The following is a 15,832-nucleotide window of genomic DNA, read 5'->3' as shown; positions in this document are numbered from 1 at the left end:
GAAACAGATCATTCACCAACGGTACTTCAAAACACATTGTATAACTGTGTATGAAACAAATAGGGCTAGTTCATGTAATTTCTGGTGTTAACTTGAATCAAAGATTACATGTTTAACAGTCAATTCTGTTAAAAACATTTTGAACAGTTCTTGCAATCAGCATTACTAAATATTGTTTAGCATGATCAGTTGTTAACACTTGTTCTCCCAATACAACTCCATAAGATAAACTCAACTGTGATGTAGTTTTACAGAAAAAGACAAATTATAACATTCCAATGAATCAAATTTTGAACAATTCAATCTACTTCAGACATTCTCCTTTATAAAATGTATTTTGGATGATCTACACCAACTCATCCACCAAATCATCACAATACCTACAAAATAGCTCATGCATTTTATTAGATCCCAATAAAGTCATCAGTGTTTGTAAAAGACATTCTTCATAAAGTGTAATATTAACCTTTAATCGTCACAATTTATATGAATTTGGTTTATTTAGTTGAGACACAATTAAAAGAACACAGCAAAACAGTTTTAATTGAGGTACAAATGCAGATCTAAGCTTATGATTCTGTTAATAGTGTCCTTCTCTTTACAAATGGGACAGAATGGTTGATATTATGTTTGGATAAAAAACAGAAAATGCTGGAGAAGCAATTTTGTTACTGTTTTTGAATTTGATTTTGTATCAGATCTTCAGCATCCGAATGTCTTTGGTTTATTTTTTATATTCGTTTTGAATACTTTAAATTTAAAAGATCTTACATTAATATGTCTCAACTGGACCAATTCTGTTAGAATCATTTACATCAACAAACATACATCCTGGTTGACATGCTTTTGAAATTAGACCAAGTCTGAGTACTGACCTGATTTAACTTTTGTACCTATTCTGACTGACGTTAGGTTTCAAATATTAGAAGTTGCCCAAGTTAAAGTTTAAACTCTTGACCAAACTTAGCAGTTCACAGGTCACTTACAAGTTCAGTGGCCCATTGTGAGCTTCTAATTTGTATTGCTAATAGCAACATGTCTTTTTGAAGTCACAGAAAATACTTACACAACGGATGATCTAATGACACTGGATCTTAGCAACAATTTTAGATCAGCCACTTTTCAATTACTTTCTGGAATCAATCAAGATCATGACAAAAAATGTTACTCAAGTTTACTTTCCAATTTAGAACTATATATCAAGCCTCCACCATGCTCTTTTCAATACTACAGGCTGCACTTCATAACAACTTATCACCAGGATTTTGTTTACATTTTGTAAAGAAAGTAGTTATATTCCTTTTTTTTCATTTTCCTAAAGCATTGCATTGCTTCTTATTCAGTGTTTTGAGATCAAACCAACATGGTGTTGTGCGACATCATCCAGAACTAATAAACAAATAAAATATTGTGCAAAATTATTCATAACATTTAATATGCTACAAAAAGGATAATGATATTCGCTAAACTTTCTTCAGCTGTGATTACAATAATTTCAGGCACAATATGTTTCATCTGCCATTGTTTTACTGTCAATCAATCTTCTTATTGTTTGTTATTCTTTACATGGACCTTCGAATCCCTATTCCTATGACAACTGTAACAGAAGCATAAATTGATTAACATAGATATTAAGAAATTGGTAATTTTATTCTAAAGTGCACCAAGAAATATCTACAGACAATGCTTTTGATTGAAAGTAATAAAGTCTGATAGGCGCATTTCATGACAATCATAAATCCAAGGTGACTACTGAGTAAAATGAAATAGAGCTTGCGACAATGTTAACAGACACTAGTATATTTCTTTTATATAAGACAAAGGAAATGTGGGTCTTTGCAATAGTGTGACTGAGATCTCAAATCTGTTAACTTGAGAAGCATATCCAGCTGAAACATAACAATAGCCATTTTGTTTACAATCAATACGTTTGCATAAAAAATTAAGTCAGTAGCAGTATTCTTGATCCGAGCACATATAACATATAGCTATCAACAGGTAATAAACCCATGTGGATTTAAATCATAACATTGTTTATGAGGGAAAGTTTACAACTTTGCTGCACCTGGCACATACAGGATATTTTTGTTCAAAACCGCAAAATAGTTCACATAGATTATAATCAATATATCCTTAGATTATTAGTTTCTACATTTCAATGTAAAGAATCCTTTAAACAATGCAGTTTAAAATTACAGTTGCAAACATCTCGAATTTTGTTCCATTTTCTTTGCTAATTGAACAAATATTCTATATCTCTTGCAGCTGATATTATTTTTAGGAATAGTATATTTGAATATCAGTTTTTGGCTATAAAAATTGTAAGTATTTATGTTTGAATACATCTCTAATAAGACTTAAACAAAACATTTGTTTCTTTACTACACAATGTTAATCGTACATCATAGTTAGAATTTTAGTTGTATAAAATGAATAAAATTAACATCTTTTGATCAAGGAGCCACATATTTAGGAAATCAATAAGTACTATTCTAACAGCTGAAGAAAGAAGCAATTAAATTGATTAAAGAAATATGCTCAGGGATTTTTACTGAACTAAAGAAAATAACAAAAACATTTTGATGAGATTTAATACCACTCACTTCATTCACAATTTCTTTGCTTCATGTTGGAATGTAGAATTCTTTGGGTATGATGAGTCATCAAGTATGTTGTTCAATTGATCTTTTTTTTAAAAAGTGCAAGCCTAGACAGTAAATTTTGGCAGGTTATGAGAGGCCAATGACAGGCATCATGGCTGAGCTCAGTCCTACTCTCACACATTCCAGAAGGGGTCACCATTTAGCAATCATATGTGACATTTCAGGCTAGTTTTACCCCTCATCAGCTCAAAGACACTGAAGATTCTTCCATTACCCCTTCAGTTATCCTGTGTGTGGCCACAGAACTTAACACAAACCAAGAACTGAATCTACATTCATGTTCTCTATGGTTATTAACACACCAAACCACGAACAGATCTATAAAGGCATAATATAGTAAACAACCTTCACAACTATATCCCCACATATATTATACATCTTGGATTTCCATCCTACATATAGGATGTTTTAATAAAATAATTCTATTTTGAATAATCATTATTAAAACACTTGGAGATAGTCAACTGAGAACATTGATATTATTATAAACCATATTCATAATTCTAAAGGTATAGTAAATATTACCTATTAACCTGTTTTATTTATGGCAAATGGATCAAGCTGCCATGTCATTCACATGACACATAATCTATATAAAAATATATTAGAAGTTAATGTTCAGCAATATCTATTGCTGAACAAAATGCAATCAAGTGCTATTTAGATTTTTCTGCTTATTTTTGAATGGACACGTCTCCCTTCCATATGTCTTTTGTATACATTAATTCATCACACAATTTATTAGCTCTTTGACAACAAGAGAACTATTTTATGCATGTGGATTAAAACTACAGCAGTTAATAATATTGACTTTGAATTTGTGATGTGAATATTATATTGATAAATGTGCTAACAATAAAAAGGTGTTTTTATCCCAAAGATCAAAGATGCATTTTCTTCTCAAAACTTTGCAAAGATCAATTGTGTATACCAAAATAAATTTTAAAACATTGAATGGAACCTATTTTAGCGACTGTAAAATATAAATTGAATATAGGTATTGCTTTTTAGCTCCACATTCACTTATTTAGCTCCATATTCCACTTCATACCGTCACAATTTCCCTGCATTTCAGAAAATCAGCAACAGCATCCATCTTTCTGGGAACTGAATCAAACATTTTACTTATTAATTTTGGCCAGAATGTATTGGTTATACCAGGCTTACGGTTTATAATAACATAATATATAAAATAAATTATTGCTGAAAGCAATATTTTAAAAGAATATTTGCAAGCCTTCTTAACATTCTATAAGAATTACTACAAAACCTTTGGGCAGTTGAGCTTCACGTGTTCAAATTGCGGAATACATACAGTGATCTGCCAGGTCACTTCAAAAATATTGTAGATCTTCTGTAGGTTAGGGTCAGTTTGCAATACAGCTGACATCTGGTTGTTGAAAGCTATGTAGGCTGACAAGTTAATTATAGCTTCTCGCAAATGCAGAAGGTAGAGATCTCAAGTACATTCAAGGTCTTTATGAATGGAAGAATGATATTGAACAGAAAAGTTTGAAAGGATTGAAATCCCTAAGAAAGAAAGAAAGTCAGGGAGGACATGATTATCAGCACAAACGTACTACCTTTAAGTAGTGGTTGTTGGCTTTAATACAATTTTTGCCAGCAGTAAATTTGGTCTCTCCAAAATTCCTAGCTTTCTTTGCATCAGTGATAGTATAAGATGAAGCAATTTATGCTCATCGGACTACAGATCCTACATTACTAACACTCACTGTTGCCAGTCCACCAAACTGGAGTCCTTCCTTGCTGAGGTTAGGGCACCATCCAAACAAGTAGTTATGAAGCAATCTTTTATTGGACTGGCAGACAAAAGCCCAGTTTGTGTGAGATGGAGAAATAATGAGAAATTGGGTAATGAGGCAGATTAAAAATTCTGGTAACCATCCAGACCTCAGAACCTGCTGAAAGTCTCCTTTCCTCAAAATGTGAGTGAATGTTCAAATTCATGAAATATCACATAACTGTTGGCATGAACATTATTCACACTATTCCTTCATATTATTGACAAGAAATTCAATTTTGATTGAATATCTCTTGGCAGAGATAAAAGAGACAAAACACCCAGTGGGCATTGATGTGTTTCAATTCCAAATCACTTTTTTTTTCTTGAAACTTTAATAAGTTTGACTTTGGATTACTTTTTAAATAGGCTTCTAGGTGCATAGTTGATAATCTATGCTTTGAAAACCAATGTGCATGGTAATGAGGGGGATATTACAGAGTCGGTTTATTCATTTGGTTGGTCAAACACATTTTGCGTCTTACACTGAGATGCAGGAAAGAATACGTAACTGCAAAAACATAACATTTACATTATTTTTGAACTCTGTAGCAGCTACAACTGGAACATTATACAATTTCAATGTTTGATTAAATTTTTAAGAACACTGTGTCTAACCCCAAGTCACATTGTAGCACAGCGTACTATAATCCACTGATGTTGCAAGAGAGAGAATAGCTTTTGGAAGCGATAGCATATTGATATTTTTAGATTCCAGAATCCCTTTGCTGGAATTCTATGGGATATACAACAATTAGACACAACTTGAACCAAGCATTGAAATCTCATTTTGGTGAGGGCAGAACATATAGATCCTGTGACAACTATAATCAAGAATGTATGAAGGCTCTCTTGATGTTGTCATGGAATTGGAAACCTCCTTGGTGTGTTGGCATCGGGGGATAAGCAGCATGAAGATGTGCAAGTTTTTCAAGGAACATCCCTCAAATTCCGATTGAATGCAATAATCAAGTCACAGGACTCTTTCACTTTGAGGTTTCCTTCAGTCTGTGATGACACTCGCCTCCCTTTGGCGTAGTCTTTCTTTCTGTTTTGTAAGAGAAAAGGAAAGCTCACTGTCATTTCCAAACCTTGGACTACAATTCGCTGTCAATTGCAAAATCCACATTAATTAACTAGTTTGTTCACTCGGATTTGAGTAAAGTTACATTTAAAATTCAAGATTTGAAATTGCCTCTCAACTCCAAACGAGATTTCTGTCCAAAAATAACTAATTTTCAGTTTTGTACTCTTTATTCTATGACTTGCCTTTTACATGTTAGTCCTATATTAAGATCATGGAAGGAACACCCAGCATTGTGATCCCTTTGAGGCTGCAAACATAACAGATTTAGAGGCTGGGGTTGTGACTTAACATAATTTTTGTCTTCCTATTACTCACTCATAGCTAACACAAATTAAGATGGTTGAACTTGCTTTAGGCCAATCATCTCAGCCCCAGAATGGTGCTGCAGAAATTCATCAGGGCAATGTCCTAGGCCCAACCATCTCCAGCTGCTTCATCAATAAGCTTGTTTCCAGTAAGAAAGATCAGCATAGAGATGTTTGTTGGCGACGGCAGTGTTCAGCACCATATGCAGGTCATAAAGCACATTACCATACAGATGTTACCATACATACCATAAGGCCCAGACACCACTCATGTTCAGGCTAGTAGGTGGAAACATTCACATAAAAGAAGTGCCATCTACAAGAGAGAAAATCTAACCATCTATTGACATTCAATGAATGATCACCACTGAATATCCCACCATAATTATATTGCATACTACCATTGACTTAAAGGTTAAATAGACTAGTCACATAACCATCATGAATATAAGAGCAAGTCAAGCCTGGGAATTTTGCAATAACTCATCTTTCAACTTCGCAGACACCATCCATTTTCTACAAGGCACAAGTCAGGAGTTGACGGAGTCATCTCCACTTGTCAGGCAGTTTTAACAATAGTCAACAAACTAGACAACAATCAAGAGAAAGAAGCCCTGTGTACCCCACAGAAAAAAAAATTGCTCCATCACCAGAGCACTGCAACTACCATATGTATAATATCCAAGATGCACTGTAGTAACTCACTAAGGCTCCTTCGGCAGCTCCTTGCAAACTCATAATGTCTGCCATCTAGAAGGACAAGGACACTAGATGCTTGGGAACAGCACTCATTTAAGTCACACAAAATCCTGACTTGGAGCTATTTCACTGTTCGTGTGCTGTTGCTGGGTTAAAATCCTGAAACTCCCCTACTAACAGTAATGTAGATGTATCTTAACTAAATGGACTGCAACAGTTCAAGAAGCTGTCTCACCACTACTTCTTCAAGTGCAATTAGAAATGGGAAATAAATGCTACTACTATGCTACTACATTTGCTGGGTTTGTTTTGTTGGTGGGTGGTTTCTGGGATTTTGGTTGTGGAACAGCTCTTGTAGTTTTCGCACAAGGCCCCTAAATGGTAGTGAGGTGGACTTTGCAGGGTTGACAGGGCCGGGTGTGTCATTTTTGTTTGTGATGCCTACATAAGTCCGAGATGGTCCATTCTGTATTATTCTGTTCTGATGTTTTTGTTGCAGTTTGTTACAATTGAGCAGCTTGCTGACCATTTGCTGTGTTTTTTGCAGTTAAAATATATCAGACTAGGAAAGGAGAGTAGATTTGAAATAACCGTACAGAGGCCGGTATCCTGTCACCAACTCACCCTTTATCAATACCCAGCAAACTAGCTGTGGCCAGCCAGCTCGAAGTCAGTCCTCAGAACTGAGGAGATTCTAATCCCCTTTTTTTATATATTGCGGAGATTCTAAATCTGGTTACACTGTTGTTCCTTTGTAAACCCCACCACCACCAAACAGCGGTAGTGCTTATTTTCCCCTGTCTAAAACGGTCAGCTAGGGCTTTCCTGATTGGCTGGGGTTAACAACTCCAATCAAGGGGCTCGTAGTCAACAAGGACCAATCACTGGTTCCAATCACTACGTCTCTCCCTCCACTCCCAAGTCTGGGGATGTAGGCCTGGTCTTCCTCTTGGAGCTATTCCTATGACGTTTTCGCCCCAGGTCCGGATCCTGACACAGACAGTGTGTACTGGAATGCATCACATCTCTTGCATCCAGAGTATCTGGGGAGGGTTCCCTGCCCTTCTCCTGGCAGTAACAATGTCAAGACTGCATCCATCTTGGACTCGGAGGTTTCCTCGGCACTTAGAGGGAGGGGGAGAACCTATGGTTTCTGCCAGGCCTCCTGGCTGTTCTGAGGACCAGGTATGTTTTGCTCCTGCCCAGTTTCTGAAGTAACAGCTTTCAGGTAATCCACATGTTTGTTCAGGACCGCCTCACCGACCTGAACTTTGTAAGTGACTGGCCCTGACCTCGCATCAACCTCCTCTTGTTACCCACACAGGGCCATTTCCATGGTTCCAGCACCAAACTTCATTCCCTGAATTAAACTGTCTCTCTCACTTCGAGGAGTCATGTGACTGGCATTGGTGTTACTGCTGTCACTTCAACCTCCTCCTGCCGGGTCTGGGAATATCAGGTTTAACCTGATACAGCTATTTCCCTATCAGCAACTCTGCTGGAACTATCCCTTTTGTTGTGTGCAGGGTGGTCCTTTAATCAACCATAGGACAGTTTGGCATTAAGTGACTCTGTAGGCTGCTTCTTTAAGCCTACATTCAACGTTTGGACCAATCTTTCTGCTAGAACTATTGGACAATGGATGATATGGAGCTGTCCTTATGTGCTGAATGCCATTCAAGTTTAGGTAGTACTTGCATTCCCTGCTGGTTAACGACGTCCTATTGTCTGTGACCAAAATTTCTGGGAGCCCGTGTATTGCGAACAATGTTTGCAGTTTCTCAATCATCATCCCTTGGTTTGCCAAATAAGCTTTATGCACATCTAACCGCTCTGAATGGGCGTCCACAATGACCAGGAACATTGAGCCCATGAGAGGACCTTTATAATCAAAATGCAACCGAGTCCAGAGTTTTCCCGGCCATTCCCACGATTGTGGCAACTTTTGTCCTTGTTAGCACTCTGGGCACTACCCCACCAATGCAGCTATGTTGACATCCAACCTTGCCCATCAGACATAGCTTCTTGCCAGCATCTTCATTTTGGAAACCCCTGGATGACCCTGGTGGAGTTCAGCCAGTATCTGGCGGTGACCTTTATTCGGGACAATCACCCTCGCTGCCCACAGTAATATGTCATCATCTATAGTGATCTGGTCTCACTGTGTCCAGAAGGTTTCAATCCTTGTTGCAATGGCCATTCTGTCTCTCCCATAACCACCAGCTCTTTTAGCTTTTCTAGGACAGAATCTTTTTGTGTCCACAGTTGGGATATTATCAACAGTGACAGGAAGGGTGTCCAGGAAGTTTAAAACAAAAATGGACTCTTTCAGGTGAGGTACCACCGATGGAGTATATGCCAGTGGGAGGAGGCTCAAGGTATCCACATTAGCCACTTGGCTTCCTGGACGGTGTTCTAACTTGTACTGGTGCACACTGAGAATAAGGACTTACTGCTGAATCCACCGTCTTGTCTTCCTTCAGTAGCCCTCCCACTGGTTTGTGATCTGTTACTATGACAAATTCCTGTCCATAAAGGAACTGGTGGAACTTCCTCACACCAAAGATGACCGCCAAACCTTCCTTCTCTATCTGGGCATATATCTGTTCGGCATCAGCCAAAGTCCGGGAAACTACATTATTGGGGCTCCTCTGCATTGGGCCACCAGTGAGCTCTACCTCTCACTTCAGATCGTAGTGAATCAACATCTTCGATGATGATAACTGCTGTTTCACTTCCCTAAAGGTACTTGTTGGCTTTGCGACCATTTCCAAAGCTGACCCTTTCTCAATAGCAGGTGTAAAGGTGCCAAGATGGAGGCCAGGTTACGTATGAATTTTCCAACATAATTCAGTAACCCAAGGAAATACCTAAGCTCCAGTACAGACTTGGGAGGCAGGGGGTCCTTTGATCTTTATTTTCCAATGGGTATAACACGGTTTTGTCGAGTCTGCAACCCAAGTAGATCACTTGGGGCAGCCGGAACACACATTTTTCCCTTCTAAGGCATGTGCCCACCTGCGAGAAACATTTAAGCACTATGTCCAGTGACTCTGGGAAATTTAAGCCCCTTATAACTGAAAATGCTGTGGGTCACAAGCAGTTAGAAGGATTACTCATTGCCCCAATGTAATTTGCCCGGGGAAAAAAAAAGCAAAATCCAATAAATTAATCTTCCAAATTAAGGCATGATGTCAGAAATGCATATGCCCCCAACTCCAAGATGACTGTTGCCAGCGAATGTTCTTCAGGCACGTACTGTTTTCTCCCGTCACCATTAAAATAAAGCACAGAGGCTGGTATCCTGTCACCAAGTCACCCTTTATTTACTTGTACACTGTTCACCGGCAGGGACCAGCCAGCTCAGAGTCAGTCGCCGGGACTGAGGAGATTCTAAAGCTCCTGGCTTTGTGTATTTATTAAATTTTTTGTTGTTTTATTAATCAGCTAGGGCTCCCTGACTGGCCAGAGTTAACAACCCCAGTCAAACAATCGCATTGTCAACGAGGTCATCCTGGTTCCAATCACTACAATATTTATTCCCTGAAAAGCATAAGGTAACATAATGGCTTTTTATGATGACAGTTTCAATGTAACATTTCTGAGACTAGCTTTTAATACCAGGTTTTGAAATTAAAATCTGAATTAATTTTAAATTCCATTGACTGCCACGGTGAGACTTTAACCTGCATTTCGAGAGTATAGTATGGATCCCTGGAGCAGCCTGATTTTCTGACAGGGACCTGGAGATCCTGGTGGATGGAATGCTGGAGAGGCAGGTCAGCCTTTTCCCTCAGGACCACCAGAAGAAACCACAGCACACAACCTGCCAGTCTGATCTGAGGACCCAGATCATTGCAGTGTCCTCAGGCTGGACAAATACCCAGCAGGGCAGGAAAAAAAGCTAAAGACTCAGTGTACTCCACAATGGTAAGTGCCACCATTTTCTCACTTTTAAGTTACAACTAACTCTATCTTTGCTAGGAGACCCACCTCCCACCAAGGCTCATGGTCCTTCACTCTCTTTATTAAATTCAACATCTTCCTTTAATTGAGCTCGCCCAGCCCAATAATACAAACCCTGAACTCGCTTTGTGCTGCCAAATCGCACTCTCAGGATGCCTCACCACCTTTCTCTCACCTGTACTAAGGGCTGTGCCCAGCCATTTCCCTCTCATTTAACCTCTCCCTTTGTTTCATTCCAGGGGAAAACAGGATGGCGAGAACCAAGAAGGGTGTTGGGTGCCTGAGTTTGGTCTCATTACCCAGTATTCCTTGTGTTAGTGGGAGAGGACTGAGACTGTTCATGCAATGATCCTGAGACCTCTGTGTCCTGCACATCATGTCCGATTCATTGTCAAGTGCTGACTCTCCCATCACCAGCAGTGGCAGTGTAATATGAACGTGACTGAATTTCTAAGCCTATTTTGCAACCCACTCCCTCTTATCTCCTGTGGGAATCAGCAGCATTTGCACGGTTTCTGCTATGGAGAGAGCAGCCCCTCAGAACATCCCTTCTCCTCCAGCTCTGAGGAAGAAGTCACTGATCCCCTAGAGGAAGGACTGGCAAGGCAGTCTCCTGCACTCTCCACCAGATCAGATATTGACACCTTAGGACATTAATCAGCTGGATTAGATATGGCAGTACATGGTGGTCAGCACATCACAGCATGTGGGCATCTGGCTGCCTCAGAGATCAGGTTGGCAGCTGCCACAGAGATCCAGGTTCTGTGTACTCAGTATTGAAGAAGGGTTACACCAGAAACATTGACTTCTGCACCTCTTGATGCTGCCTGACTTGGTCTGTTCTTCCAGTCTCTTGCTTGTCTACTTTGGGTTCCAGCATGTGCAGCTTTTTTGTCTCCCCCCACTCGATATAGGGGCAGATATGTGCACTGATTCTATTGCTGCAGCCATTCCCGGCACAGAGGTGGATGAAAGACCTCACCCCAGTTGCCTGGTTAACACAAGGAGACAATATGACACACCCGGGAGGAGGAATCACATGCAAGTACCTAGGTATCTCCTGAAGTGTCCTGAGAGAAGTTTTCAACCTGTCCAGCTCCATTCTGCCTGCAATCCCTCACCCTGTGGGAGTTTACGCTGAGGAAGGTAAGCCTGTACACTACCAGCATGTCTAGGTACAAATGTTCATGGGGTCACCGAACCAAAACTACAAGGCCAACATGCCAATTCCATCCACCCCAACTGCAGATCCTGGGACTGTACCTAGACTTCTGAGAGCAAATAGGTGCCATGGGTGAAACTTCATTGGAAAAACATTATAATGTTTGCTTTTCATCACTAGCTCTGTAAGTGACTGTCATTTTAGTTACAACTACAAGAATGAAGCGAGAGGGGTTGGCCATTCTTAGTGCCACACAATGTTCCCACCCTATCTTAACATTAGCTATCCTTTCTATAGCACCTACACTAACCTGAAACTTTATCAGACACGTATGATGAAATTTCAGATGTCATGAAGGCTCCTGTCAGTTTTAACCTTAACTTCTATTAAACAACAGGACAAACATAAAAAGGATCAAAGTAATAGGCTTCACTTGTAGTTGGGATTACACAGGGAATGCTAACATCCTGCTCCAATCAATGAGATGATTTGATTTGATTTAAGTCCTAGGGAGCGTTGCTAAACAAAGAGATCTTGGAGTGCAGGTTCATAGTTCCTTGAAAGTGGAGTCCCAGGTAGACAGGAGAGTGAAGAAGGCATTTGCTACGCTTGCCTTTATTGTTCAGTGCATTGAGTATAGGAATTGGGAGGTCATATTGCAGCTGTACAGGGCATTGGTTAGGCCAATTTTGGAACACTGTGTGCAATTCTGGTCTCCCTGCTATTGGAAGGATGTTGGGAAACTTGAAAGGGTTCAGAAAGGATTTACAAGGATATTGCCAGAATTGGAGGGTTTGAGCTGAAAAAGTTTGAGAGGGAAAAGCTGAAAAAATTGGAACTATTTTCCCTGGAGCATCTGAGGCTGAGGGGTGACTTTATAGAGATTTACAAAATCATGAGAGGCAATGATAGGTTGAATAGCCAAGGTCTTCCCCAGGGTAGGGGTGTCCAAAACTAGAGGGCATAGGATTAAGATGAGAGGAGAAAGATTGAAAATGGACCTTAGGCCCAACTTTTTCATACAGAATGGGATGCGTGTATGGAATGAACTGCCAAGGGAAGTGGTGGAGGCTGGTACAATTACAACATTCAAAAGGCATCTGGATGGCTATATGAATAGGAAGGGTTTAGAGGGATATGGGCCAAATGTTGGCAAGTGGGACTAGATTTATTTAGGATATCTGATCAGCATGGACGAGTTGGACTGAAGGGTTTGTTTCCATTCTGTACAGCTCTATGACTCTCTGATTCTATTACTGTCATATGTACTGACATACAGTGAAAAATGTTGTCTTACATGCTTTTACAGGCAGATCCTACTATACAAGTGCACCTGTAACAGAACAGAGTGCAGGATACAATGTAATCAGTCAAGAAGGTGCAGAGAGAAATTAACATTAACAGATGGGTGTCTACCCTGTGTGCAAAATGGCATGGCAACAGCATTACAAAGAAAGGTGCTGCAAAGTAGAGTACATAAGTTCATAGCTATGTTTACAGTGGGTTGAAGATGTGCCATAATAATGGGTTGAGGCTGGTGCACATCTGATGGCAATTTTCTCAGGCAAAGGATGCAGGCAGCCGCTGCCCATGGAGTGTACCCTGAGTTGTTTGGGATCACTGACCACATGGAGGTTTGGAGGAGCAAGGGCTGGAGCTGCCAGGTGTTTGTTGTGAATTTAACACTGGGAATTGTCACTGTCTATTTTCTCTCGGCGGCGTGGGCAAATAGTAAACTATATGTATATGAGGTGAGGACAGGAAATAATGCGATATAAATGTTTGCAAAACATCTTTTCTTGTTGGGAAGATTTTTCCGTGTACTTTTCAGAGTATTGGTTTGGTTACTTTATGAGACAGTGTGGCACCAGGAGTTACTGAAAACCGTTTAATGGCAGCCTTCAGATTGTTACAGCTGTAGTTTGTTACAGACCTGACAGTGCAGTGAAACTAGAGAGATCCAGAAGCTTGAAAACAAGAAGCATCTGTCACATTTTCTCTCTGCGAGAGTGGAAAAAAAAACTCACATATAAATATCTAGGTGTTCCCAATCAGCTATTGAATCAAAGTTCAAGCACTATTCTGCAGCCAACATTGTATCATCATTTCTTCAATCGAAAGAACTGAGAGAAATAACCCTTCAGTCTTGTCTCTTGAACTACATCACTTATTTTTCTCTGCTATATTTTTCCAATTACAGCATTCGTGTCAAACCTTCTGCTTCTTTTTTGTCTCTCCTGTTTCTGAAGGAACAAATGAATGAATGTGTTTGGGATTTTAAAGGAACATAGCTTAAGTCAAATAGCAATAGATTAATCATCCTTTTTTTGTGATTTGTTAAAGAAAAGTTTGTTTATTTTCCTGTCAATGATGAAATCTGGTGTGAACTGTATTTGTCCTGAACAGCGGTTAAGACATACAAATTGATTATCTTGCAGGAGAAAGTGAGGACTGCAGATGCTGGAGGTCAGAGTCAAGAGTGTGTTGCTGGAAAAGTGCAGGAGGTCAGGCAGCATCCGAGGAACAGGAGAATCAACGTTTTGGACATAAGCCCTTCATCAGGAAACTGATTATCTATCTTGGTAGTCGAATTGGATAGTTACACATTTGTGATGCTTTGTGTGATAGTGGAGCTAATTATTGGGGAATTCCTCCCAACTGAATCCTGAACATAAACCCTATGACCAGAGTACTTGGAAACAATTATATGTCAGTCAGGGTACCAAGTCAATTCCAACATATTTTACCCAATGGTTAAGTTTTAGATTGTGTGCTTTTGATAAAACCTTAATTGCACCATTAATCTCTAACTTGAATGTGGACATGAGGCATCCCCTTGCTTTCAGTGAGCACCTCAATCCAGCGAGCACAGAAAATGTGGACAGACATGGTTCCAGAATGCTTAACAAATGAAAATGTTCACTTTTAATAATACATCTCCCAACTCCTGCATCAATTTCACAACCAGATAGGTTGAAATTAATCCATATATTGCATTCCTTAGAAAATAAGAAATTCTTTCTATAATTTCCAAGTTGCTTTTAACTCTTCTTATTTGTATACCCACTAGAGACTGATTATACAACGCTCCAAATCCTTTGTGGTACAGACTGTCCACATGTTCAAATGCTGGAGGATACATTTACTATCATTTAGTCACACAAAACAATTCAAAATTCCAACCTTTTAACAGTTTATCTTGATTATCTGAAAAGGGCTACAACTAGCTAGAACATTCTGTAACCAAAGAAAATCAATGCCACGAAAGTTGTTTGTATTCCCAAGGCAGTAATGAACAACACTTCCGAGTACAGAATACTTTACCATGTCTGGAATTTGTAGTAGATAATTCAAAGATATTGGATAAAATTGGATAATTCCATTACATCAAAAGATCAAAATAATTGCTTGCAACTGTCCAAGCAAAAAGTAAAGTATTAATTTGGTAACAACTGCATCTATCAGGACAATCCTGCAAACTTGCTTGCTTCAAGAAAATGGTTGAAAAGATTAGCATTTACAGTGTGCATTTCACAAGCTCAGAACATCTCAAAGTACTTTAGAGCCTGTGACATTTTACTTTGATTGTAGGCAGTGTTGTAATGTATTTTACAATGGCATGCATGTAGATTAAACTGTAGATACATCAATGTCTTCAACTGGGGCAACACTCAATCACATTGATAAAAAACCTCAATTTGTCTTGTAGCATGCAAAACTAAACTGGTGGTGTGCCACAAGGGTCAATGCTAGGGCTTCAACTATTTACACATATACTTAGATGACTTAAACAAAGAGATTGAGAGGGAAGTATTAATTTGGTCAACAATATAAGTAAGGTAGGAAGGACCCTGTGAAGAGGAAACAGAGAACCTGTCTTTTTCTCTATGCAGCCTTAGTGACTGAACAATAAAAGTGTCAGAGAAATAAATATAGGGGTTTGCGAAGTTTTTAACAGTAGAAAAAATAAAAATGCAGAATATTTTTTATAAGGAGTGGAACTTATAACTTCAGTGTTTGGAGGGATGTGAGGTATAATTGTACAAGGGGACATAAGTACAAGACTTAAGCACAAGTCTTGCTGTAATTGTGCAAGGCATTGGTGAGATAACAGCAGAAACACCATGCAGATTTGGTTTCCATATACAG

At 39.2% G+C, this 15,832-nt stretch overlaps 1 protein-coding gene across 1 annotated transcript in view; it reads right to left on the bottom strand.

The window, feature by feature from the left end:
• Nucleotides 1–387: 387 nt before the first annotated feature.
• The window catches only part of LOC122553728 (formin), a 341,853-nt gene continuing 326,408 nt past the window's right edge, over nt 388–15,832 (bottom strand). Inside the window, exon 17 of the mRNA XM_043697991.2 lies at nt 388–5,512. Coding sequence (XP_043553926.2) covers nt 5,468–5,512 — 45 coding nt within the window. The 3' untranslated portion in view covers nt 388–5,467. The remainder of the gene's footprint in view (nt 5,513–15,832) is intronic.

The sequence above is a fragment of the Chiloscyllium plagiosum genome, unplaced genomic scaffold (genome assembly GCF_037043375.1).
Source record: "Chiloscyllium plagiosum isolate Xiang-an unplaced genomic scaffold, Cpla_swu_hap1 HiC_scaffold_8, whole genome shotgun sequence".
Lineage (NCBI taxonomy): Eukaryota > Metazoa > Chordata > Chondrichthyes > Orectolobiformes > Hemiscylliidae > Chiloscyllium > Chiloscyllium plagiosum.
This window is presented reverse-complemented; position numbering and strand designations above follow the sequence as displayed.